We start from the raw sequence: 26161 nt of genomic DNA on the forward strand, positions 1-26161 counted from the left end.
ACAAAACACCCATACATCCATACTTATTTACATACATACAGGCCATGCATGCATGCATACATACATACGTACATACATACATACATATACATATCCATCCATCCATCCATCCATACATGCATACATACACACACACACATACATACATACATACATACATACATACATTCATACATACGTACGTACGTACATACATACATATATATACATCCATCCATCCATACACCCACCCATACATGCATACATACATACATACATACATACATACATACATACATAGATGCATACATAGATGCATACATACATACATACATACATACATACATACATACATACATACACACATACATACAAACGAACAAAAGAGACATACTGTGTGCTCAGTCAGCTATACGACTATATGAAGAGTCATTTTATTCACCAGAACCTAGACTAGTTTATAGAATGTTTTAATCAAATTACAATTATAAGTATATGCCATCTCTATGAATAAAAGCTTGTTTTTTTTTTTATCAAAGTGATGTAATAGTCGATCTTAAATCACATACTTATTAGTGAACGCTCTTCGGTGGTCAGAGATGACAACAGATGGAATAGACAGCTTCTCCTTGAGAAAGCTCTGTACAGAAGCTGGTGGAAGGGGCTGGGACTGATCGACTTCCTCAATTCCCACATTAGATTTGTTCCCACAAACCTTTAAAGTCTTTATCATTGAGTCAATCTGTAAAATGGGAAAATACTTTTCATATATACTCATTTATAAGTGGAGTCCAATGGCAAACAACACAGACTCTAATCTGTCATCACATAATCTACAGGCAGATCAAGGCCTATGATGCGTGTTCTACTGATCACTCCTAAAAATCTTGGTGGTATTATGTTAATTCACTATTTCCTGATGTATACCAAAACCATGAAATTAATGACCCAGTAAGTCCTATATTCAAACAATAATAATCTTCCTAAATCCACCAAAGTAAGTACTAAGAAACATGTCATTGTATGCAAAATCACAATTTTTTAAAATAATGACAATAGTTGAATTTATGGTGTCTACAATGTTTTTCTATCTCACAATGAAAATCTAGTATCAATAATATTCATTTCAAAATGAATATATTTTCATATCTAAGGAAGTAAAATATAATATACATTATGTAATATTACCTCAACAGAGATATTTTTCCTGCTGATTGGATCAGTATGTATCCACAATTTGTTGTCATCCCTGTAAGCTAGCTGGTTGACCTCCACAAAATGGGAGATGTGATCCAGAGTGACTGGGTGGAGATATGTGGCTCCGCTAAATGGCAGTGGAAACTGGTTCCTTTGCATATCATACACCAACCGACTGGAACCAATGTAGTCAAATGCCTCCTACAATTCATCATGGTTATATTGTGAACAAAAATAAATGCAGTAAGAGGGTGGACTGGCACAATGTTATGGATCTAACCTAACAGATGGGAGCTGGTAGTTCAGCAGTAAGGCATTTGCTCTGCAACTATATTATCCTAAGTTTAATCCCTTGTTCTACCACAAACAAAAATGAAGGTAAGTAGTTTCGTCTGGTTCTCAGTTTTCAATCACTTAAAATACCACTTAAAAGAACACTTCACATTATCAAATAAGAAGTTAAAAGTATGATGCAAAAAAATGCTATAACACATAATGCAAAACTGAATAATATCTGGATGACTGCCTTCATTACACAACAGCTGATGCTGTGAGTTCAAACAAAAGACTGGATTTGTACTAAATATCAAGCAGACTGCTTTTTTTTCTTTTGGATGTTATCAGATTTGCTATGGAAAAGGGGTAACCCTTCTCATTCATTTTATTTTCCATGGCAAATCTCTTTTTATGAATGGATACAAATATTACTATATGAAGCTTTCAACAGTTCTGACACCAATTTTGTATTAAGGACTGTTTCATTTAAACAAGGTAAGGACTTTTAAAACTTTTAACCCTTATCCTGGTCCTACTACTGTGTCTTTTCTTTATAATATTGTTTACTTGAGAAATTACTCATTGTTGCCTTAGAATCTGCAAGCAGAATCAGTCTTATTGTTTTGCTCAGTTTTACATTTAGGTGGAATTATTCATTAAAATTGTTATTCTCTGGAAATATAAATTGTGCTCATCAATAATATACATTAACTTGAAATTATAGTGAATTCAAACAAGAACAGTTTCGGATTATATTATTGTCATATGTAAAATGAATATACGATCACTCTGAGTTATAATGAAGATTATAAATGCATTAATGGAGACTACTAAATTTAAAATGGCACCCCTAGGTCGCACATGTTTCACAGAAACAGCACTATTTAATTCATTACCTACCCCATTTAAAAATGTGAATAGGATGTCTTTGGATGAGTTGCTTTCCTTGATTTTGTCCTTAAACTTCCCAATTGCTTCAGCAGCTGCCAGAAGTGCCACTATTCCTGACACATGATTATCAGCACTAGGATACATATTATCAAACATGGAGAAAGAATCCATCTAAAAGGAAAAAAAGCATATAATTAAGTACAAATGAAACCCTAAACTGGAACCATTTGCCCACTAGTCACTTGGAAGTACCTACCAAGTGACTAGTGGTAGAATTAAATATACCATAATTAACATATATTGGGTCAGGATATTTTTTCCTTGTCCCAAACATAGGAACTAAAAAACATCTTCTGGAAAACTGTGTCCCTAAACTTTCAAACTTGGGAAATAACTGATCCCCAACTAATATGGGAATATTTTTTTCCATTTTTCATCAGAATGCATGCCATATATATCTTTGCTCTTTAACTGGCTTGTTTTACTTCTTTGCTTTTGTAAAAATACTACAATAAATCCAAAGACACAAGGAAAAAGAGGAAAAATGATTGGCAGGAAGTATGAATGTCACTCTCAGCTAACCAGTCAACACAGTAACTCAGGCTGACACTAACATGCATGAACAAGAGGCCCAATTGGGTAGATCTGATATTGCTTATCTAGGTAGCTGACAAATGTGTTATGACTCTATGGTCTAAAACTCAGTAACAGAAAGAAGCAAATACAACAAATTTTGTAAAACTTAAATAATTTAACTATGTTGTAAAATGAAAATTTAAGAGAAACTAACAGTATTGTAAATTAAATCCAAAATAATCCTAAAAGTTCTAAAAGTCTAGAAGAATTGAGTGTTCCAAATGAATTCCAGGTCTCAAAATTTGCTAATTTATCAATATGCTCAAGTGCCAACAGTCTTGATTGTATCACAATGGCACTGTCCAAAACTCCTTTGAATAAATTCAGAATAGTCTGGAAATGCTACTTAAACCCAGTCATATGAGCACTTTGTAACTCCAATGAAAAATCCAAACAAATTGCTCCACTCAAATTATATCTAAACACAATATTAAATACACCTGCAGACTGATTTTCAAATAAGAACAGGAAACAGTAATGAATTGTCCACTTCTTGAGCCTTATATACACCCTATGGCTTTACATCACAGTATTTTCCTACCTGCCTGAATTAAAGCTATTTCTGATGGGGAAATGCATGAGTTACAACCCATTACAATGGGGTCAGAACTCAGCAACATTCCTCTCCACATCTGCGTCGCCAAGAAACAGCCACAAAAGTGTTGGCTAAGGTCTATGCCAGTGAGAAACTTCCAATGTACATGGACATCACCTCACATCCAGCATTCGAGACGCCCAATCTGCTCAGGTTCATTGCTGGACGACATGACGGCTATTTCGGCATGGAGTGTCAAGTGGTCTTCAACAGATGTTGTAGACCTCTCCTCATAGCTGAACCATCTGTCTGCCCTCTTGGCTTCAACCTTCCACGTCATCTGTAGACCACACTGAACTGCTTTCAGACAGGACAGGATCCATGTGCAGTCAACCTTGTCCAATGGGGCCAGGCCACTAACTCTTCCTGTGGCTGTGGAGCTCTTCAGACCATGTCACACACTGTGAACAACTGTCCATTGACAAAGTTCCCCAGTAGACTGCAGGCTCTGCACCTTGCTGATGATGATGTTGTTAAATGGCTAAGTATGCACTACACACGATAATAATAACTGGGGTCAATGTGCCTGATTTAGATTTTTAATGTAGTTTACATTTTTTTTGTCATGGCGCTATGATGTCTACAGTGTGGCAGTTGATAGTAATGTCCAGCACTGAGGCATCATGTCAAAGACATGTAGCATAATGTCCCACCCAGTCATATTATCCTGACACCAAGCTGATTTATTTTGTACAATAAATCCAAAGACACAAGAAAACTAACCTCTTGTGATGACTAACCTCTTAATGCTGTGTGCCAAGCAAGGCAGCTGTCAGTAACATTTTTGTTAGTCTTTGGTATGAATCAGCCAGGTTTCAAACCTGCAATCTCTTACATCCGAGGCAGACACACTAACAATGTAGGCCACCAAGCCTAGATAAAGTTTTCTGGTTCATGTGTTACTAACAATAGCCACATTAAACTTTGTTTCATTCTCTGTTAATCATAGGCCTCCTAAGAAAGCTGTCTGTCTTTTGCTCTGGGTGAGTTGAGCAACTGGTTAATCCAGATATTGTTTGAAATGTAAACAGCTAAACCTAACTACACTAGTTGGCTCATCAAAGATTGTGTTTTTGTTGTAAGCTACCAATTAGTAGTAATATGAGTGTTCTGTCAACAAACTAAGATCACTGATTTTTTTAAAAAGTCAGCAATGAATTCATTCATAGGATGGATAAAAATGAGCTGGTTACAGTTGCCTTGTGTGGATAAAGAATAACATTTATATATTTTTGATATATTGCACGAAACTAAATCTCCTGACAATAATAATATAATACAGTGAAACCCATAAAAACTACAAATCCTTGGAATCCAAACTTTTTGTTTTACAGTTTTGAGGTTTTCAGTTTACTGTGATTTTCACAGATGTGAAAAAAGGTCTTTTTCTAAGCACTTATATGACAAGACAGAGAGAGAGAGAGAGAGAGAGAGAGAGAGAGAAATTATATATTATAGGATCTATAATTGGGATTGTTTGGTCATAGTAGTTTGGCTAAATCAATGCCATACAAGATTATTCCGTTTGTTAGATTTTTGGGCATTGCTGAAATGATTCTTGTTTGCATCAATGTTGCTTTCACATTATTCTTGCAGAATTCTATTTTGTTTGGAATATCTGAAACAGATGTTGTTCCTTTATTTTACACTAGTTTCTTCAATGATATTTCCTAATTTATTCAGTGTACATTTCGGCATCGAGTCATACTCAATGATCAGACTAATTTTATCCTGTGACACTTTGTTGGTCATTTTTTTACATCTTGACTTATGAGTAAAGACAAATGACTACTTAAACACATGTAATGACTTTTCTCTATTGAAAATCAATTAAGTGAATCTGGCTTTTGAAATAAAATTATGTTGATTTCTGTCAAAAAAGCATCAAAAGCCACATGCCTGGTTAATAAAGCCCTGATATTTAATTAAAAGAAAAACATAAAAAAATTGAACTGATCATGCATACAAATAAACAGTATCAATGACAATTAGGTCATAATTTGCCTAAAGGCTGGATTATTTACATGGTGCAAAGACTTAAGATTAGTCTACTGTCAGCCCTAATCTGTGTGGGTGCATGTGTGAAGTATTGTTTAAACTTTGCCTCGGCATATTTTCTGGGTCTTAGTCTCACTGATAAGCCAATAGCACTTGCTAACCAGCAGGTCAGGATTTTAGTAGCCAAAATACATTTCCAAGTCTAAAGTGAGTTTCAGTTTTACATTGTTTTTTTTTCTTCTCAAATTAAATTTAAATTTTGGATTGATTTGGTGTGTTATTCTGAGTTGAGGGGTTTCAGTTTATGGGGGAGAGGGGTACCCGCTGACAACACTTTCAGTTAATCCATATAATAACTGAGATATTCAAAGCAGTCTGACAGTTGTATATTCAAGCAACCATTTTGAGTAAGGGTGGAAAACCCTTAGTTTAGTTTCCAACATCAATTTTTTAGTTTTTACAGGCTTTCAAAAACTTTTTGTAGGCTTTCTAAAACTATGCCTTATGTACAAATATTTTATGTACTACTGAATTTTATTAAAAGCTTTACGCCAATGATGTCTGCCATCATTTAAAATGTTCATCAAAAGCTGTGGAACTAGTCACACACACACAGCAATTATCATATATAACAAATATTGAATGTAGAAAACTTTAAGTGTCAAAAGAAATATCTGCACAACATCCCTGACATGTGTTTGGTTCTAATATCTTTAATGGTTTAAAATCTGTGCTCTGGAAATAAAGATGTTTATGGAAAGACACCCTAATGGACAGCAATTTCTGTATCTGCCCGTCCCATATATAGTATGTGGAGGATAAAAAGATATAAGAATATGGAGTCATTTACATTCCTCACCCTGCAAAAATGTCTGAGAGGAGACAGAAAGACTTATCAATGAATTTAAATATAGATAGTTGTTGTACAAAGTATACAGAAAAGTGATAGGCATCATGAGTGTGCTCCAGAAATGAAAAGGTGGATGGTTGATAGATTATGAACAGACAAATGGACAAAAATGATACAAATACTGAAAATGAATAACTGAGAAGAGCAAAAGGCATAAATGATTCAATACTGCACTATTTTTGAGTAGACTAAATTTCAAGTAAAAGGTATAACTGCATAAAGAGTTTCATATGTATTTCATAAAATTTTGAGAGATATTTGGGATATTTGCACTGGAAACAAGAGTGGCTAATGGGAGGATGGATAAACAAATGGACAAAAACATTTAAAATACTGAAAAAGATGAACTGTGAATAGCAAAAGGCACATCTAGACTATCAGTTTCATGTGGGTACTAAGATTTAAAGATATTACAGTTTTTGAAGTTATCGTCAAGAAACAAAGTGTGAATGATGGAAGGCTGAACAGTCAAATTGGCATATAAGGCAAAAATATTGAATATGAAGAATCTGCCCCTATAGTACACTAAGATTCATTGAAATATCATAATGGCTCCAAACATAAAAGTATGAATGATGGATGGATGAACAGACCAATGAATGAAAATGGTAAAAAACATTAAACTGAAGAATTGAGAATAAGAAAAGGCATATCTAATTACAAATGTAATATATGCAAGACTTCACAGATATATTAAAAAGATTTCAGTTTTGCCGGGAAATGAAAAAAATTTAATAGTAAATAGCATTTCTACTCCAACATGGGTACCCGAGTGGCCTAAAGCGCTCTCCGTTACGGATCACTGCCATCTCACCTCTGTCTGTGTGGGTTCGAGTCATGGATTTGGCCAATGTGGGTATGTGAGAAAGCTTGCCAGTAGCTTCTCGTGGGTCGGTGGTTCTTTCTGAAGTGTTCCCAGGTTCTTCCTCCACCATTAATACTGGCCGCCATGTATAGCCTATCGTGTGCTGAAAAATGGTGTTAAACCCTTCAAAAATGACAACAACAACTCTAATATTTGTACCAATCTGGATCATTACTCCAATATTTGTACCAATCTGGACCACTACTCCAATATGTGTACCAATCTGGACCACTACTCCAATATGTGTACCAATCTGGACCACTACTCCAATATGTGTACCAATCTGGACCATCACTCCAATGTGTACCAATATGGACCACCACTCCAATTTGTGTAGGAGTCTGGACCACTACTCCAATGTGTACCAATCTGGATCACTATGCCAATATGTTTACCAATATGGACCACTATTTCAATATGTGTACCAATCTGGATCACTATTTCAATATGTGTACCAATTTGGACCACTATTCCAATATGTGTACCAATCTGGACCACTACTCCAATATGTGTACCAATCTGGATTACTATTCCAATATGTGTACCAATCTGGATTACTACTCCAATGTGTACCAATCTGGACCACTATTCCAATATGTGTACCAATTTGGACCACTATTCCAATATGTGTACCAATCTGGATCACTACTCCAATGTGTGTACCAATCTGGATTACTATTCCAGTATGGTGGTGCTCTATAGTTTCATATTTTGCATAGGGTTAGAATTTTAAAGAAAGAGAATAGCCCTGGCTTTCCTCACAGGTTATACTGGCTATTTAAAAAAGACATTGTATATCTTAGGTATAATTAAAAGAACTTTTAATTCCCTTTATTTTGGTGTATGATTGATGGGTGTACTATGGGTTATAGAGCATAAAGCTTGGCCTTACTCTAGATGTGAACTTCAGAGGTAAATTGTATTAAAAAAAGAGCAGGTAACTTTTTTTTTTACATTTTGTAATTCATTCATTGCACTTTCAGAAGCTGGTATTGTCTAGTCTGGCAAAATTCATTTTCCCTATTTTAATAGCTGCTATGGATATGTAATTTAGGCTAATTCGGGCTGGTTTGTTTTGCACAATGGAGCAGTCATTTTAGTTAACAGTGTGCTTAGATCATGTACAATTTCCGAAAGTACAATATCCAAAGAAATGTCAGCCACATTACATTAAAGTAGCATATATGTATGCCAACATTCTTTCCACTGTGCATGTTTTAAATGCAAACAACTTCACTTTACATATGTCACTCTCTCAAAAGTACGTAATAACTATGTCTACCAATCTGGACCATTACTCCAATGTGTGTACCAATCTGGACTACTATTCCAACATGTGTGCCAATCTGGACCACTATTTCAATATGAGTACACTATTCCAATGTGTACCAATCTGGACCACTACTCCAATGTGTGTATCAATCTGGACCACTACTCCAATGTGTGTACCAATCTGGACTACTATTCCAACATGTGTACCAATCTGGACCACTATTTCAATATGTGTACACTATTCCAATGTGTACCAATCTGGATCACTACTCCAATATATGCACCAAGTTTCCAACCTCCATGTTAATATGATCATAAATTCAGGAGGGAGTAGTGATAACAAGATTCTCAAGACGGTCACTGAGTCAGCCATATTGGAAGTGCAAGCTTCACCATTTTCATTTTGGATTTACTAAACACCCTAAGAAGTCTTCTGGTGAAAACCCCATATTGATGATCATCCATTCAGGAGAAAGTGATAATGATATTTTCAAGTGGCTGCTATGGTGGCTATATTGGTTGACTGATTAGTACCATCTTCATTCTAGACCAAATAGACCATACAAATTATTTTAGTGCAAAACCCCATGCAATGTGACCACTTGCAATTAAAGATTACTCAAAATATAAACCCACACTGCAAACAGTCAGCCGACTTGAGCTATTCCAATCTGATATCATACAAGTGTCAGGGATTATGGTGAGTTAATCAGCCACTGTTTGCTGTCTCCTTCAAACAAATGGTTTACATTTGATGTGGTGAATGACTTTTCCATTAGACACACTACATACAACAGTTTGAAATAAAATTCAGGTCACTATATTTCAAGAAAAACTCTTTGAATATTACCTAACACATTATACGGTCAGTACTTCAAAACAAGGTCCTGAACTTTAAAGACTGGATTTTCATTCCACATGAATAAGAGATAATTTCAAAATACCCAGATGTAAAAACTGTCCCATAAGCATCAAATATATTTACAACATAACACTATATGAATTAGTTATTTCAATTAGGATTTCATGTCTAAAGTAGTAAATGTTCCTGCATTAGTGCGAAAACAACCTTATTATTCTCTATTAGCCCTCAAGCAACCTTATTTTACTGCATAACATTATACCCGTATATGAATTGTATGTGTTGAACATATGAGTAAAATGCCACTGTCATTTATGTATGGGTTGTTGTTGCTGAAAGAGAAAGTGGACGGAAAGAAGAGAAAAAAAAGAAAAAGCTATAAAAAGCTACAAAATAGATTAAGACAGGGATATCCATTGAAGAGAGTTTGTGCCAAGAAGGATAAGGAATGCAGGAAGATTGAATTTCATCAGGATTATTTTTTCCAGTAAGCATTAATTGCAGTCATCTAGTTTTTACAAGTCTATTAAAAAAATCATTTTATGGTTTGATCCTGTAGTCATATTTTTGTTTTAAGTTTTTTTTAACAAGAATTTATAATCATATGCATTTTTTACTGTCTGAAGTTTATTTTCATTGGCTACCCTTTTTCCTTACTGATCTGCGAACTTGCTGTAATCTAGTCTTTTTGTAACTTTACATTTAGATATATGTAATATATATGTAATATATATGTAATATATCATTAACGAAAGCATCTATCAATAAGTTTTATTACTTCTGGTTTCCTCTTCATTTTTACCCCAAATATGAACAATCGATGAATTGGTCAGGCAAATTAGTTTTAGCAAAAACTTGCCCAACTGGGCAAATGAACTCAAACATTCATGTTGATCCCTAATAAGTCTGGAAAGTGCATAACAACATAATACGTACATGCTGATCTGATGTCGATAACATGCCATCTACAACACAATCCATGAATATCGTATATACTCGTTTAAAAGTTAAGTCAAACAGCAACAACAAATATCCTGGTTGCTGTAGCACAATGTACAACAGATCAGGGTCTACTTTGCTGGTTCTACTGATTATTCCTAACAATCTTCACAAACTCAGATCAGCTAGTGCATTATGCAATGGCAGATCTGGGTTTGTGCAGTATGCAGTAAGATTTGTTTCATAAGCAATTATATATGTTAGATGCAGAAGTAGCTACACACATAAGAATGTTAAAAAATACATACATGCAGGACACATGGACAAGGCTAACAATAAAGATCCCTCCCATATTTGTGTGGGTACATACAAATAATGTGAGGCTTTGAAAACAGATATTCTTCTTACCCTGGCTGCAGCTACAATAACTGATTTGGCAGGGTACTCTGAGGTATTATTAACAGCTTTGATTGTAGCATACACATTCAAATCGCCCAGTGGATCACAGTACTTGTCAGGATTTAGATTCTGTTGGTGGTTTGTTCTGCGAATACAGGTCTCTGAATCTTTTGCTGCATCCATGCGATCCTTTAACTCGACTGCACAAAGTGGGTAGTCACGGGGATTCCCATTAGAATCAGGCTGGTTAAATTTGTGGTAACACTGCAAAAATATAGATGTCAGGTTATAGAAAATACATATACAATAAATGTTTCAATACAATCATACCAAAAATTTGAAAATCTGACATAACTTCATGCTTCACTATGTTTTATCCTCAACAATTGCTAATAAGACTCAAGAATAAAAGAACTTAACATTATAATGCTACATTAATTTTAAATTATAAGAATAATAAATTAAGAAACATCTGAAAGTCTTTTCATAACGTAAATACATAAATTTTCAAAGCAATGAATTTAGTTTGAAAATAGGAGAATGTTTAACAATATATTATAGTGTTAATGAAAATAAACACGAACTAAATTTAAATTCATCTGCCTTCATGTCATGGAAATGCTAACAATTAGGTCACTCTGTCACATATTCATGCCATCCAAAATAAGGCTGATGGAGCTGAAAAGGAACTTGTCTGTGCAAGAAAAATAAATCATGCAGCAGACAGTGAAGAAGTCCAAGCCCAATAATATTCAAAACTTTAGAACAATTTGAAAAATTTCACTAACATGTATAACCCCATGATAATTGAATCTGGTCATCTGTTAAACACGCATGCCAAATTTCATCTGTCTACCTCACATGACTTTTGCTTAAAGTGCTAATAAAGATTTTTGTTTTAAAAATAGTCAAAAAAATTCAAAGATATGTATGGTTTTTTTAACAAACTGCTTTAATGACCTGAAAATTTGTTTATCTATATATCATTAGAAATATGTCCACCAAATTTCATGTCAGCCACATGTAGTTTATGTTAAATTTTACATAGGCTTTTCATCAAAGAAGTAAAAACTCAGAAAGATCAAAAACGTAAAAGAAAGTGAAACACTGCTTCAATGACCTGAAAATCTAAAAAGGTCACCTACTCAAGCAGTCTTTGCTTAACAGTGCTAATATGGCTTTCTTCATGGAAGTCTAAACCCAATAGTTAAGAAATATGTCATAAATTTAAAACCTACTGTAATGGCCTGAAAATCAAATTAGGTTATTTACACTCATGACAACTATAAAGTCATACATGCCAACCTCTAATGAGGTATAAGCATCATTATCCTAAAAAAGTGGCAAAAACGCAAAATCTGAGTATACAAAGTGTATTTTCTCTAAAATATGTCATAATTACAAACAACTGTATGAAAAATGTATTTTTTTGTGCTACCATCTGGGATCTGCAGCTGATTAAAATTTTTGTCACAAATGGGCAAATTCAATGTGGATTTGCACCAGAATACAAACAAAATATACTGACAAATTATTAATGTACAACACTCAATTTAACTGGTCAATAGGTCTAACTTTTGCTGCATGATGATCAAGACAAATCTTCAAATTCTGCAAGAGGTTGTGCCGAATCTGATTGCTGCATTCAATTACACTCATATTCTCCTTTTTAAATTTATAAAGCACTATTGATTTGTTCATTTCCTGGTCTGACATGCTTTGAAGTTTAAACAGATCCCTCTCCTCTGATATTTTTCAATCATATAACATCCAAAAAAGTGACATCAATAAAGTCTGTTTCACTTAACATCTAGTGCCACATTTTTTTAAAAGTACAGACTGATCCAGTATAATCAACCTGTGAGACAAGTTTTTAAATTGAAGAAACCCATCTGTTTTCTTGAAAATGTCTCACATACAGCAGTTACAAACAGAAAACAAGGAAAGCACATGATCAGATCAGATCAGCTACAAACAGAAAACAAGGAAAGCACATGATCAGATCAGATGTACAAATGTACTCTTATGCTATTCTTACACAGCAGTCTTCCTTCTTAGAACTCTCAAATTTATGAGTCGAGTTAAAGACATGATAATAAAAACAGCAAAACCCAACTTTTTATTGCATTATTTTTTTTTTATGTGCTAATAAAGCATATAATAAGACAAGCAAATGTAAGACATAATTAGGTGAGAGAAAAAATAATGATTAAACCAAAGTGAAATGGCTGGCATATATGTAATATGTATAGAATTTCATGGCTCTAAGTCCAGTCATTTGTAACACTAAAATAGTTTCTGGATAGACGTGCAGACGTCAGTTTACATTTATGTACAAATGTCAGCAATTGCCGTGGAGGGCATACAAATTAATTATTAGAACTGTTGAGCAGTAATGTAATCCTATAAATTTTTCATTAAAATTTTATCAGTGACATTAGTTGGAGTATTTTGGTCACAAGGTTTATGAAAATGAACAAACCATAATCAGACTCCCATTAAATATTGTTTTCCTTAAAGCACTTTAAATGTACAATACCAAATTTGGCAGTTTTCAAATTGGACATTTTGGCAGGAACCACATTTAATACCATCTGGGTTTAGAGTCTGAATATGTATACAGATTGAGTAGGATCCAAAAAGATGTTGGACCTCTTCAGTGATGATTTTATTATATATCTTATTTATTATATATATAATAAAATCATCAGTGAACAGGTCCAACATCTTTTTTGGCTACTACTCAATCTACCCTCCTGGTAGGGAACAAAGAAACTGACCTGTATTCTAAACCGACCAACTCTCACCAATATCTACTCCCAATCAGATGCCACCACCCAGCACATAATATAAAAATCTTCCATACAGTATAAGCTCTAATCTGGCTATCTCTGTCATGAGACTCAGGCAGCAGCTCAAGGAGCAACTTAGAAGGATAGAAATACATGAGAAGAACACTGAAATATAAAACTAAGAAAACCAACAAACATGTCCCCTTCATGGACACCTTCCAACCCAATTCTGCAAACTTATAATGGATCATTCTGAAGGATTGGCACCAGATTAAATCCAACAAACATTTTAAGTTTCTATGGTGACGTACTGATAACCGAACAATATCAAAGACCATCTGGTGGTGTGGGTGTAAGGTAACTTCAAACAAGACCACAGATTTAGACAATTATTTCTGCAAAGAAATGCACTGCCTAACTTGCAAACAAGACCAAATCATTCAGACGCTTGACAACTTCACTACCAATCAGAAGTCAGGAAGATGAACCAAAAGTGTAATATATCTTTTAACATGCAAGAGAGCCATGATTGCAATCAACCAATCCCCTCAAGACTGTTGAAGGAATCTAACATGGAGTGGATAGGTACAGAATATGCCTGTAAGGAATGATACTGGATAAAACAATTGAAAACCTATGTGAAAATTTCTTCTCCTGAAGATAGGCTTGTTTAGCTTGAAACATCTGAAAATGTTTTATACTTGCACCATTATAAATTTATATTTTTAGTATATATATATATATATATATATATATATATATATACATATATATATATATATATATATATATATATATATATATATATATATATATATATATATATATATATATATATATATATATGAGCATCCAAACAACTCAAAATCAAAGCATAGACAACCAGCTTTTACACTGCCAGTCTATGGCTTAAAATAAATACTAAATTTTCCAATGTGGAATTCAACAAAATATTAACAGTGTATACATATAGTGGCAGAAAAAATATATTCTGACAGCATTTTCACATATTTGCAAGTCAATCCGTAATTCTGAATAATTTATTAATAACATTTCAATTCAAATTACTGTAAAGGTTCTTTTACTGGATAACCATTCTTCTGGAAAATTATTGTACCCATGCATCAATTTAGTCAAAATTAACCCACCACCAACTTCACCCAAATCTCCACAGCATAAACATATTCTCTGTACCTCTTCTATAATTAATTCCACTTCTGTCTGGTTCGTGAGGATAAATATTGGAAAATCGAAGTCTTCAAACATCATGCCCTGTCCATCTGCATTCCACTTAACACTATGACATCCACTGTAGTTTGTTCCCTCATACATACCTGTAATTGATGGCAGAGAACAATTAAGATGGGTGAACCACGGATTTATTCCTAGAAACTGTGACTGTCATATCAGCCAATGAAAGTTCATTTCATACTTGAATCATGTTATATCAATTGCTGTGATGACATCAATGACATAAACTATTTTACAAGTTAAAACTTTGGAAGATATACCACCCACCCATCCATTTTGAAAAAAGGGAGAATTTTCTGAATATTAGAGAAACTTCATGAAGAAATAAAGGTGGGGCTTGAAAATATAAGGTTTTGCATATTCACCTGAATTGTTGGACATGACTTTTTAAATAGAAAATATCATGAATCCCACAATCATTTGTCCTAGAATAAACCCTGGATATCTGGATCACTCTTCTGAAACCAGAGATACAGTATATACTTGCTTGTAAGACGAGTCTAACTGCAAAATACATAGACACAGAGCTGCAGCCACATAATGCACCAGCATATCTAGGTATGTGCAGTTTGATGTTAGTAGTCAACAGAACTAAGATCAGAGACCTGATTAACATCATGCCATGGCTGATCAGAATTTTTGTTGTTTGCAGTTTAACTTGACTTATTGGCTAGTACATATGGTAGTTTATTCATATGTTACTACTTTTAAACTATTTCATTTAATACCTGCATCTTAGTGTTCATAAACTGCCTAATTCTGACTCTGAAGAGCACAATTTTAATAAGATGCCCTGTACAGTGTTGGTTAGACATGTCAATATGACCATCAACCATTGGCTTTTGTGAATAAAAAGGTAAAATCATACCTACCAATCTTCAAGTTCAGTACAATTTGATTGATATAGGATGGCAAACTGAATAAACAACATCTGTTGATGATCAGAACACTTTAGAGAAGAGACACTGTTCAGAAAACAGGTTAATAATCCTTGAGTTAAGAACATGTACAAAATGGCTGAAATGTCCACAATGTACTACATCAAAAAGCATGGCCCAAATGTCAACAGCATACTACATCACAAAGCATGGCCCAGATGTCCACAGTGTACTACATCACAAAGCATGACCCAAATATCCACAGTGTACTACATCACAAAGCATGGCCCAAATGTCCACAGTGCACTACATCACAAAGCATGGCCCAAATGTCCACAGTGTACTACATCACAAAGCATGGCCCAGATGTCCACAGTGTACTACATCACAAAGCATGACCCAAATATCCACAGTGTACTACATCACAAAGCATGGCCCAAATGTCCACAGTGTACTACATCACAAAGCATGGCCCAGATGTCCACAGTGTACTACATCACAAAGCAAGGCCAAGATGTCCACAGTCTACTACATCACAAAGCATGGCCCAGATGTCCACAGTGTACTACATCACAAAGCATGGCCCAGATGTCCACAGTGTACTACATCACAAAGCATGGCCCAAATGTCCACAGTGTACTACATCACAAAGCAAGGCCAAGATGTTCACAGTCTACTACATCACAAAGCATGGCCCAGATGTCCACAGTGTACTACATCACAAAGCATGGCCCAGATGTCCAGTGTACTACATTAAAAAGCATGGCCCAAATGTCCACAGTCTACTACATCACCTGCATGACATAATATAATTACAGGTGAGCCTTTTTCTGTAAAACTTTAATGTTTTAATGAAGTAATTCTCATTTGCTGTTTGTTTTGTATTAAAAGGGTGATTGCCCATTCATTTGATTGCCTGCATCCAAAAAATAAATATAGTAAAATACCACTATAAGTCATTATAACAATGTTGTGGCATGGCACCAAATATTCTACCAGTGCACTAATTTCTCGATGTATTACAAAGCTTTAGTACCAACACACAAAAAAAAGAGTTTGATATAACAATCTGGCAAGATGTGTTGTATTCTTGAAAAGCAACATTACTATTGCTTCTTGGCTATTTTGGGAAAAGATATTAGCTTCTTAAAAAGTGGATACACCATTAATACTGGCCGCCATGTATAGCCTATTGTGTGCTGAAAAATGGCATTAAACACTACAACAACAACAACAACAACAACAACAAAAAGTGGATAACTGGCAGTCTAATAATTACTGAATCATCAACAATAAACCCATGAAGACTTCACTGTTTGTCTTCAATGCATCCAGAATACAAGTATTGCTCAATCCACTGTAACAAATAAGAAGCCAATAAATGTTTGCTCAGCTATCTATCATACTAGCATACACAACCAAGCACCAAAAACCATAGTGGTCTTGCGAGATTTCTCTCCTGAATTTATAAATCAAATGATTTACATAATGTTTTAAGGGAAAACAACAGACTGTCAATTCCTGTTCCGATGCACCAAAGAATGTCAATCCTTAAATTATTGTATCACCTGAAATGTTTTGGAGCAGCTTGTGGACATTGTCACATACATGTACATTCCCTCCAACTTAAAACAACCCTAAGAAAACTCCATAAATTTAAATATAAATTTGCACCATGTCCTTGACGTAAGTTATAATATCATCTCATAGCTATACCCATATGCTTAAACAATCTGATTCGATCTTTTTATTTTCAAGTCAGAAATGCAGTCATCAGCTTCAAATCACTTAGATATATGCAGTTTATTTTTTGTTTTTGTTGCTTTTAACATCAATTATTGTAAATTACTGGCTATATCATGCTGAAGAAATTAGAGCAAAAAGATTTTCACAAGGACACACCAAGACATCTGACCCATACTGGCCTGGGCAGGTACTGAAACCCTGACACTTGGATTACAAGTCCAATGCCCACCCAATTTAGTGACAGTTCATACATCAGAGATTATACATAAAAGCCTATCATTTTGCACGTATCACAGAAGGAAAAACAACTTAGCAAATTTTTTAATTTGTAATTGTCGGAGTTGATATATTAATAGGTGAATTAATAGTAAAATGACAGAATTGCATTTATCCATGTTTCTGAAATAGTACAACTATAATCTGTATCTACTATAATGTGCTTACATGGATTCATTTAAGGGAAATACTTTGTTCATGAGACAGGGTAAAGGTTAATTAAACAAAAGTAAGTGTCTGAAATATGTGTGGTCATTTTGATACTGGACAACAGGACAATTATAATTATCTTTATCTTTTTACAGCTGTGCATTTCAATAATGCATTTATTCAATCATTCTTTAGTTCTTTTCTTTTTAAAAACAAATCTATTACACCGATATTGTATGTGTATATATTTTTCCTGAACCCCCACATTTTTCCACTCAGCCCTCAGTTTCTGCTGGCTGAGGGTCCAGGACTTATGGTCTCCAAATTGCCACAGAAAGCTCTGCCTATGTCAAGTTCTTTACTGATAAAAAAGGTCTCTCAACATATTCAAAATCAAGTGAATTGTCATCTTATATCTGATGGTCTGTTCAAATAAAACACTTCTGAAAAACCCACCATATTGTTCAAGAGGACATGATTTGTCTGGCGAGAAGCCTGGAGGTATTTCTGTCAGAGTCTTATTCTCCAGTACATGGATAACCATTATTCCATTAATCTTGCCGGAATTTTTCAGTCTCATCACATTGTCCCTGAAAAGTTGAACATCATAAAAATAAATCAGAAAATATTTTAAATACAGAAAAATTTATGCTGCAGGAACCGAATCATAGACGCTGGTCAGAATTATTCCAAGAGAATGTGCCTGATACCAAGAAGTCCATTTCCTGGTCTAGGACTCTCATTTCTTATCAAACACAAGCAGAAGTATAACATGCCTAGGAAAATCTTTGTCTAGCAGAGTATAACATGCCTGGGAAAATCTTTGTCTAGCAGAGTATAACATGCCTGGGAAAATCTTTGTCTAGCAGAGTATAACATGCCTGGGAAAATCTTTGTCTAGCAGAGTATAATAAAATTAAATTTTCTCTGGGCTAATAAAATTATGTGTTACTATTTTGGGACTGGAATTTTACAAGCAGCTGCAACATTTTGTCTGTGCAACCAGAAGAGTAACACGGCTGGAAATATCCTTCATCTGCAAGTAGATGAAAGACTTACATTTTCTCTGGGCCAATAAAATTATATTACCAAGTTAGCACTAGAATTTATCAAATAGTTGCCCCACAAACACCATGTCATATCTGACTATTTATTGTAAAAGAAAGGGCTACAATAATTAAACTTCTTATTCCAGATTTTCCTCTCCATTAAATTCAATGTTCATCAATAACAAAGCAGTTTAGCTGAATAATTCCCCCTTTCCCTACATTATTCATCTTTTAAAATTAATAATTCATCAATTTAATGCTAAATTATCACTGCAATTTTCTTTTCTGAAAACGTTTCTTTTGTTTTTACCTTAAAGAAAATACTTTACACTGAAAATCATTTGCAGCCTTGCACTTTAACTTGGCAAAGAAAGATAGATAAACATTAAAAAAATTTATATAACCTAATTGGTTATTTTGTTTAAACTGAATCACTGTGCACATTATTTTGCCAGATCTAGCAATCATGGATGCCAACACGGCTATATATTAACCAGATTTATAGCATGATCAAGTAAAAAAACAAACAGGATAAAAATAAAGCAGCGGGGTTGGAAAGTAAGCTTGAATGCTCAATGTCAAATTTATTACAAGGTCAGAATGATTTATTATTCAACTGCTGTCAGCAAGAATCTGGAATACCATATTTATCATTTTTGTTTGGACACTTTCAAAAAATAGTTTTTGAATGCAATGTATGTTATTGGGACATTTCAGTTCAAACGTATTTTTCCACAACAAAAGTTGTAGGATACTTTTGTCATAAATATGAAAATCAAGCACTAAAACACATTGTAATTTCCGTAGTGAACTATAAAATAATCACTTCTGACTAATATTTTTTTCCCACATGTCAGAGACAACTTTAGCTACTGTGATGTCTACTTAGGTTAGGGTAAAAACCACTCTTCCTGTTGATCTTTTTCAGTTTCCTTCTACCTCCAGTTAAATCTATAAAAATGCAAAGAAGAAAAAAAGGCCAAACAATGAAGAATAAAAGGTATTTATGACATTTGATCCATGCTTGCTGAATTACTATGATATTAACTGCAGCAATTTCCAAGCCCATATGTTTAGTTCTGAGACATGGTCAAACTTTTCCTGTCCCACAATATAGGGTAACTAATAATCCAAAGCTGGATTGTACAGTTCCAACGCACAATATAATCTTGTACTTTGGGTGAAAGTGAATGAAGCTTTTAACATCGGACAAGTAAAGGTTGGGACCAACACCAGTAACTTACATTCCAAAGTTAGTTGAATGCATCAAAGCAGCATACGGTGCATGAGGACCTTTGTCCAGTAACCAGGTCAAATCGTCTTCTGTATTTATATGATGAACTACACCCACATTTCCATTCGGTTTGGCTGAAACGATAGAATCAAGATGAATCCGTGCTGGGAAACTTAAGTTATGATAACATGGGCATTCTAAAGTCATTATGACATTATGTCTCAAAATCATGCGAAACGCTGGAAATAAGACCCATTAAATACCTTATGATATCACTAAAATTTTTGCTGAAACTCATAAATGTTAAGTCAAGTAACACTGCAGAAAACATAGTCAGGAGGGCAGACAATCAGTGGATGTAACTCTTGCAAATGATGTCATATAAAACTAGGAATCAAACTTACCTTAGTTGAAATCCAAGAATGCTTAGAAAAGTTATGCTGCGGAAATGAATCAGAATGATGAGAAATCTTTAACATAATGTTCTGGAATGGTAAAACTGTAACTCATTCAAGGTCTCGTCAATATAAATCTGCAAACAAACCTTGGTAAATTAATGCTGAAGAAACCAAAGTCAGGAGGCTGGGCAATCAGGGGGCATAACTCCTGTAAATCAAGTCGTGCAAAGCTGGAATCAAGTTTAATCTAGGTCTAATCAATATAAAGGTGTATGAACAAATATAGTTGAAATTTAAAAATTCCATGTAAAGTTATGGTGCAGAAACCAAAGTCAGGAGGTCAGACAATAAATGGTCACAACTCTTGTAAATGCTAAATGATGCTATAGAAGTCTGAAATGGAACTCGTGAGATCTCATCAGTACACCTTTCCCTGGATAACTCGCACACAATGGGGTCCACAAACATGGTTCGTACTATAAGCAATGCGTGAGTTACTGAGGGACCTCCAAAATTTTTTACAAAATTGCCTTGACATCGAGAAAATGGGGGTGGGGGAGTGGCATTAGGGAACTGGTCTGTTTATTGACTGAATCCTCATTTTATAATCACATCGATACTAATTTTTAATGATGTACTTTTTCTAATGAAGCTGTTCGTTATTATGTTTAAATAACATTTATTTTCAAAATGTCCAACATATGAAAGATCGTTCCAACTGGTTTCAACAACCAACATGTGTACGTGAAAAAATCTGTGTATTATGTCACTGTTTTTTGTTTTCTTGATGATTGTGGTTCCTGTAGTGGTGTTTAATATTATCCTGCCAAATCGGGAGCCCCAGAGCAGGGAACTAGACAAACTGTTAATATACCACCAAACAAGATTCCTTTTTTTAAAACCATGCAACATTTATTTCATGAGACACTCGTCTTAGTCAAAACTCAATTTTTGTATTGTTCAGTTAGTACAATATTGATGTCATGATTTCATTGGAAGTAATAATGAAACTTCTTATCATCCTAGTTAAAGAATTCTCTGAAAATCCCTTGCCCACAATGGTCCATATCTGTGAAATCAAGCTCTTTATTTTACAAAGTATTCATTTCACTTGGCTGCTTTGTTATCATTGATCATAGTTATGAAAGTGTCAGTTAATTTAATGTAGTTAATGTTACATACACAATAACATTTATAAGTGTTTGATTGATCAAACGAAGTGAGTTCATCCAACGTACGACCTGGACCACTAGATGTTAAGTTTGTAAGATTTTCATGCCTTTAAACTTTTCTTTTATTCCAATTCCTTTATTTGATTCAAAAGACTTAATGTAATAATACAAAGATGGCCAGCTTTTAATTCAGTGCAACAATACAACAAATACTTCCGGAAGTCAGTTATCAAAACACGGTCGACACTTAATTAGGTACTCAGAGAAATGCTCGCGGACATGGCTGTTATGGTAGATTGATTCATTTTACATTTAATTACAAGAGGACACATTGTATTTATGATGATTACACTTAAAAGGAACTAAAAGACAGAACTAGAACACAGATTTCAACTGATAATTTTTTTTAATTTAATTTGTATTTATTTATTAAAGTACTGCCTCTACTTGGGATAAGTGACATTTTAATTGACTGAAATTTCCTTACATAACTTTAATTGCGGTGTACAAGGCGTATCGTTTGGAAAGAAAATGTAAAACACTGTATGATCAATTTCATATTTCACAGTGTTGACTATAATTTCCAGGTCCTATCAACTGTTTTCGATGATAAAACGAGCGATACATCAAAGTTTCTGTTACCAATTTTGATCGCTATTTGCTTCAAGTTCAAGAAACAGGGATCAATTTTCGGGGTATTTTCTAGTTTACGAAATGGGATCCATGCCTGACCCCGCATTATAAGCTAGATGGATGAACAACAACAATACTTAAGTTGTCAGATAGGGCCCATAATACCTCACATACATGTAGTTTATTTTCAGAAAGTGATATATATACCAGAAATTGATTCCAAATCTGCAAAAAATTTAAAAAGCAAATTTCACAGGTTCCTTGAAGTTTATATATTAACAGGTCCCAAATCAAAGCATAAAGCTTTAGACAAACATGCAAACGTTTTTAATTCAGATGAATTTAGTTCTTTACAACTATGATTGCTTTTGGTTTGCATATCTTGGAATTGTCAAAACTACACACTAACTGGGGCCCCGAGTGGCCGAATGGTCTAAAGCGCTCTCCATTACGGATCACTGCCGTCTCACCTCTGTCTGCATGGGACTGAATCTTGGATTTGGCCAATGTTGGTATGTGAGAAAGCTTGCCAGTAGCTTCTCATGGGTCGGTGGTTCTCTCTGGGGTTTTCCCTGGGTTCTTCCTCCACCATTAATACTGGCCACCATGTATACACTAGTGTGTGCTCACTATCATGTGCTGGAAAATGACGTTAAATCCCACCACAACAACAACAACACATTAACTACATTAATTGTGTTTAAAATATACATAGAACACAGGAAATGTTTAATTTGAAAATAAAGTATTGCTTAAAACCATTGTTAAATGCATAATGAGAAACAGAGGACATGATTCAAATAAGAGAATATATATATATTGTATGTATGTATGCACACATATATTACATTTTTTGCTTCACTCTTACTTCTCGCACATCAGCTCTCGCTTCTACCTGTTCTTTCCAAAAGGAGAAGTCACTTCTCCCTAAAATTCAAGTCTAGCTTGACCTCTGATATATATTCTTCTAAGTCAGGGCGGGCTAAATACTGCCCATGGGTCAGATCTGGCCTATGACCTGGTTTTCTCCATTAATTTGCATCAGAGGGTGCAGCACCAAAAATCACTTATCTGGTCTGCACCCTGGAGGAAGTTCTAAGTATTACAGACAGTACATAGAAATTGATACATCCAACAACTTACATGTGCATCCGATTTGATGAGTAGCATTCAGTCTCCTAAAGCAAGATGATCTTCCATCAATACTGATGTAGATTTTATTTTTTGTTCTGACTGCTTCCCCTGCAAAGACACAACAAGAATCATACCTTCTTGATCTGGTTCAAGCTTCAACAGAAGGTAACATGTGTGAAGTGTCACTGAAAAAAGTCAGAGCTCATAAAAGAGAGTTTTACACGCATGATCATTACAAATGAAATTTTATCACCCAAATTGAATAATTTATATCTCTTGTGAGAAACAAAAGATTGCCATTATTCCACATGTTTCATAAATTTCATCTGAAAGAAGCACACGTGTAAAAGTCTTTTTTCTACATGCTGACAACTACATCATTTAAGAATGTACAACAATGTAGTAAAATGTCCAGGAGTATATCTAGACATTACAGATTTGAACTGTGTTACTGGAGATGTTATCCCATATGGCAAATAATGTGTAATATGGAGAAATAGTACATGTATGTACATTTATTAACCTAAGAAGAAAGCCGTCTCGGAGGCCTTGGAAATGCTTAATCAAGCATATTTGGATGCAATTTTTAAAATCTGGGATGCAGAAAATCACTTAGGCATGTAATAGCTGGACAGCAAATTCAAAGGCCTGCAAATCCTGCTTCAACCATCTGCTGAGTGGGAAAATGTGTTGATCATTTTAGTTGTGCTGATATTTACAATGAAAGAATTCAGTGGCTGAAAGGCCCTCTGATGTACGTGTTGTCATTATGAGAGTACATCAAAAGAATATTACCTGATAGTTGGGTGGCAAGTTCAAAGACTTAGACTAGCTGCTGAGTGGTGGGAAAATGTGCTGATATTAACAATGACTGAATTCTGAGGCAGTAACGAGTATGACCCAGAGATGCACATGGGGTCATTATAAGAGTACATCAGGTGAACAACTTTAGCTTTCATTATCTTGTTCCTTTCCTTGTGTAGCCAAATAAGTAGTGCATATGACCTCAAAATCAAGACATGTCAAGACTTAGAAAAAATGCAGTTTCCAAATTTGGATAAGTATTTTGGGGTTAAAGGGCAAATTGATGAAGATTGTAACATGATTCAGAAGAGTTCTAAAGTTGCTAGAACTGATAGTTTAGATGGAACAGTAGCCAAGTGTAAGAAAGTGTGTGATTAGTGTTTGGCATAAGTCCTTTCCTTGAATTCACAAAATTCAGTCTGAATCAAATGGACAAACAAGAGCTACATGTCAGTGGTGTAAAGAATTAGAAAAATTAAACTCAACGACAACTACTGGTTCTTCTCATCTAGACATTTAGCCACGTCAGGTATACACAATATGCTTATGGCAGGGGACTGCAACATTTGCTGGTGAAACTCCTATTTTTAGCAAAGTAGGAGTCCTGGACTCCTAGTTGTAAAATGTTAGCGAGACCTCCAACAATAAATCTGAAACCCACTCTATATATTTACATTTCAGGGTTCTCAATAGATTTCAAAACTAAAGAGTCAGTTGATCCTTGACCCAAACATTTCAAGAGTCAAAATGAAAATCTCAACAGTCAATTCTTTTGGACAGTCACAAATTTGTAGCTGTGATTCTGCATTATTGGTGTAAAATTTTAAAGCATCTGATTGTCTCTGCTATTGACCTTTGGTCATGGTCACCCAACTTTCGATGTTAGCTTTCATTATTTACATACAGCTCTCCTTGACTATAGGTCACTTTAGTATAAGACAGTCCTATAGATCATATTTGATTATTTAATAATATGGATTTAATAGTAATTTTACACTAGCTCAATATAAGGCAACATCACCTTGAAGCTGGTCCACATTCAAGGCTTTGATAAACAGGATTATACCTGAGGAAGCAAGCTAGTTAAACAAATGGGGAAACTGTTACTTTTTTAAGTCTCAAATTCAAGATAAAATTTATTGTGACAACACTGAAGTCATTTCAGCAGAACCAAGCTAACAAAAATAACTTTTCAGTTTCATAAAAAATGGTCTCTTGTGTGTCTAAATTTTATAAATGCAAATAGCTTTTAAAAATGATTGCATATTAGAACAAAAAAGTATTTTAGAAAAACAAGACATATGAAATTTGATTATATCCTGGCATTTTCGATCAACTGTAAGTTGCTGTGGTTTGCAACATTTTAACTGTGCTGATATCAGGCAAGTTTAAATTTTTAAAATTGGAAGAAGTGAGAGCCATATTCAAAAGTAACATCACTGAAGTTGATGGCACACTTAGTAATATATCCCCAGTGGAAAAACTTCACACAAGAATAGATCATGGTCACCTAGAAGCATGATGGAATGGGTGTATGCCAATATGTAAATGCTAAAACTGAAACCGGTACTATGTATCCTGCTGATTTTTCCACCTATCTCACTTTGTGCATTTTTATCCACCTGTCAAACCTTGCCCTCTTCATTCTATTTTTGTTTCCTTTATAATGACCCCCTCAAAAAAGACCAAGCATTTTTTGTCCATACTGTAGGTACATGTATCTAGATTTTATACAGAATCCCATGATTAATTTGTATACAATATATATATATATATATATATATATATATATATATATATATATATATATATATATATATATATA

The 26161-nt window shown here is 34.4% G+C and overlaps 1 protein-coding gene across 5 annotated transcripts in view; it reads right to left on the reverse strand.

Annotated features, from left to right (window-relative positions):
• Positions 1 to 26161, reverse strand: part of LOC149793394 (nicastrin-like) — a 60543-nt gene that overhangs the window by 30918 nt on the left and 3464 nt on the right. For all 5 annotated transcript variants that reach the window (XM_089967376.1, XM_089967374.1, XM_089967372.1 and 2 more), the window contains exons 2-9: positions 23542 to 23640; positions 20206 to 20329; positions 18369 to 18502; positions 14806 to 14945; positions 10829 to 11083; positions 2353 to 2514; positions 1168 to 1377; positions 549 to 721 (exon numbers count right to left, since the gene is read on the reverse strand). In XM_089967376.1, coding sequence (XP_089823502.1) covers positions 549 to 721; positions 1168 to 1377; positions 2353 to 2514; positions 10829 to 11083; positions 14806 to 14945; positions 18369 to 18502; positions 20206 to 20329; positions 23542 to 23640 — 1297 coding nt within the window. The remainder of the gene's footprint in view (positions 1 to 548; positions 722 to 1167; positions 1378 to 2352; positions 2515 to 10828; positions 11084 to 14805; positions 14946 to 18368; positions 18503 to 20205; positions 20330 to 23541; positions 23641 to 26161) is intronic.

This window comes from Sinohyriopsis cumingii, chromosome 8 (assembly GCF_028554795.1).
Source record: "Sinohyriopsis cumingii isolate HCF-2022 chromosome 8, ASM2855479v2, whole genome shotgun sequence".
In the NCBI taxonomy this organism is placed as follows: Eukaryota; Metazoa; Mollusca; class Bivalvia; order Unionida; family Unionidae; genus Sinohyriopsis; species Sinohyriopsis cumingii.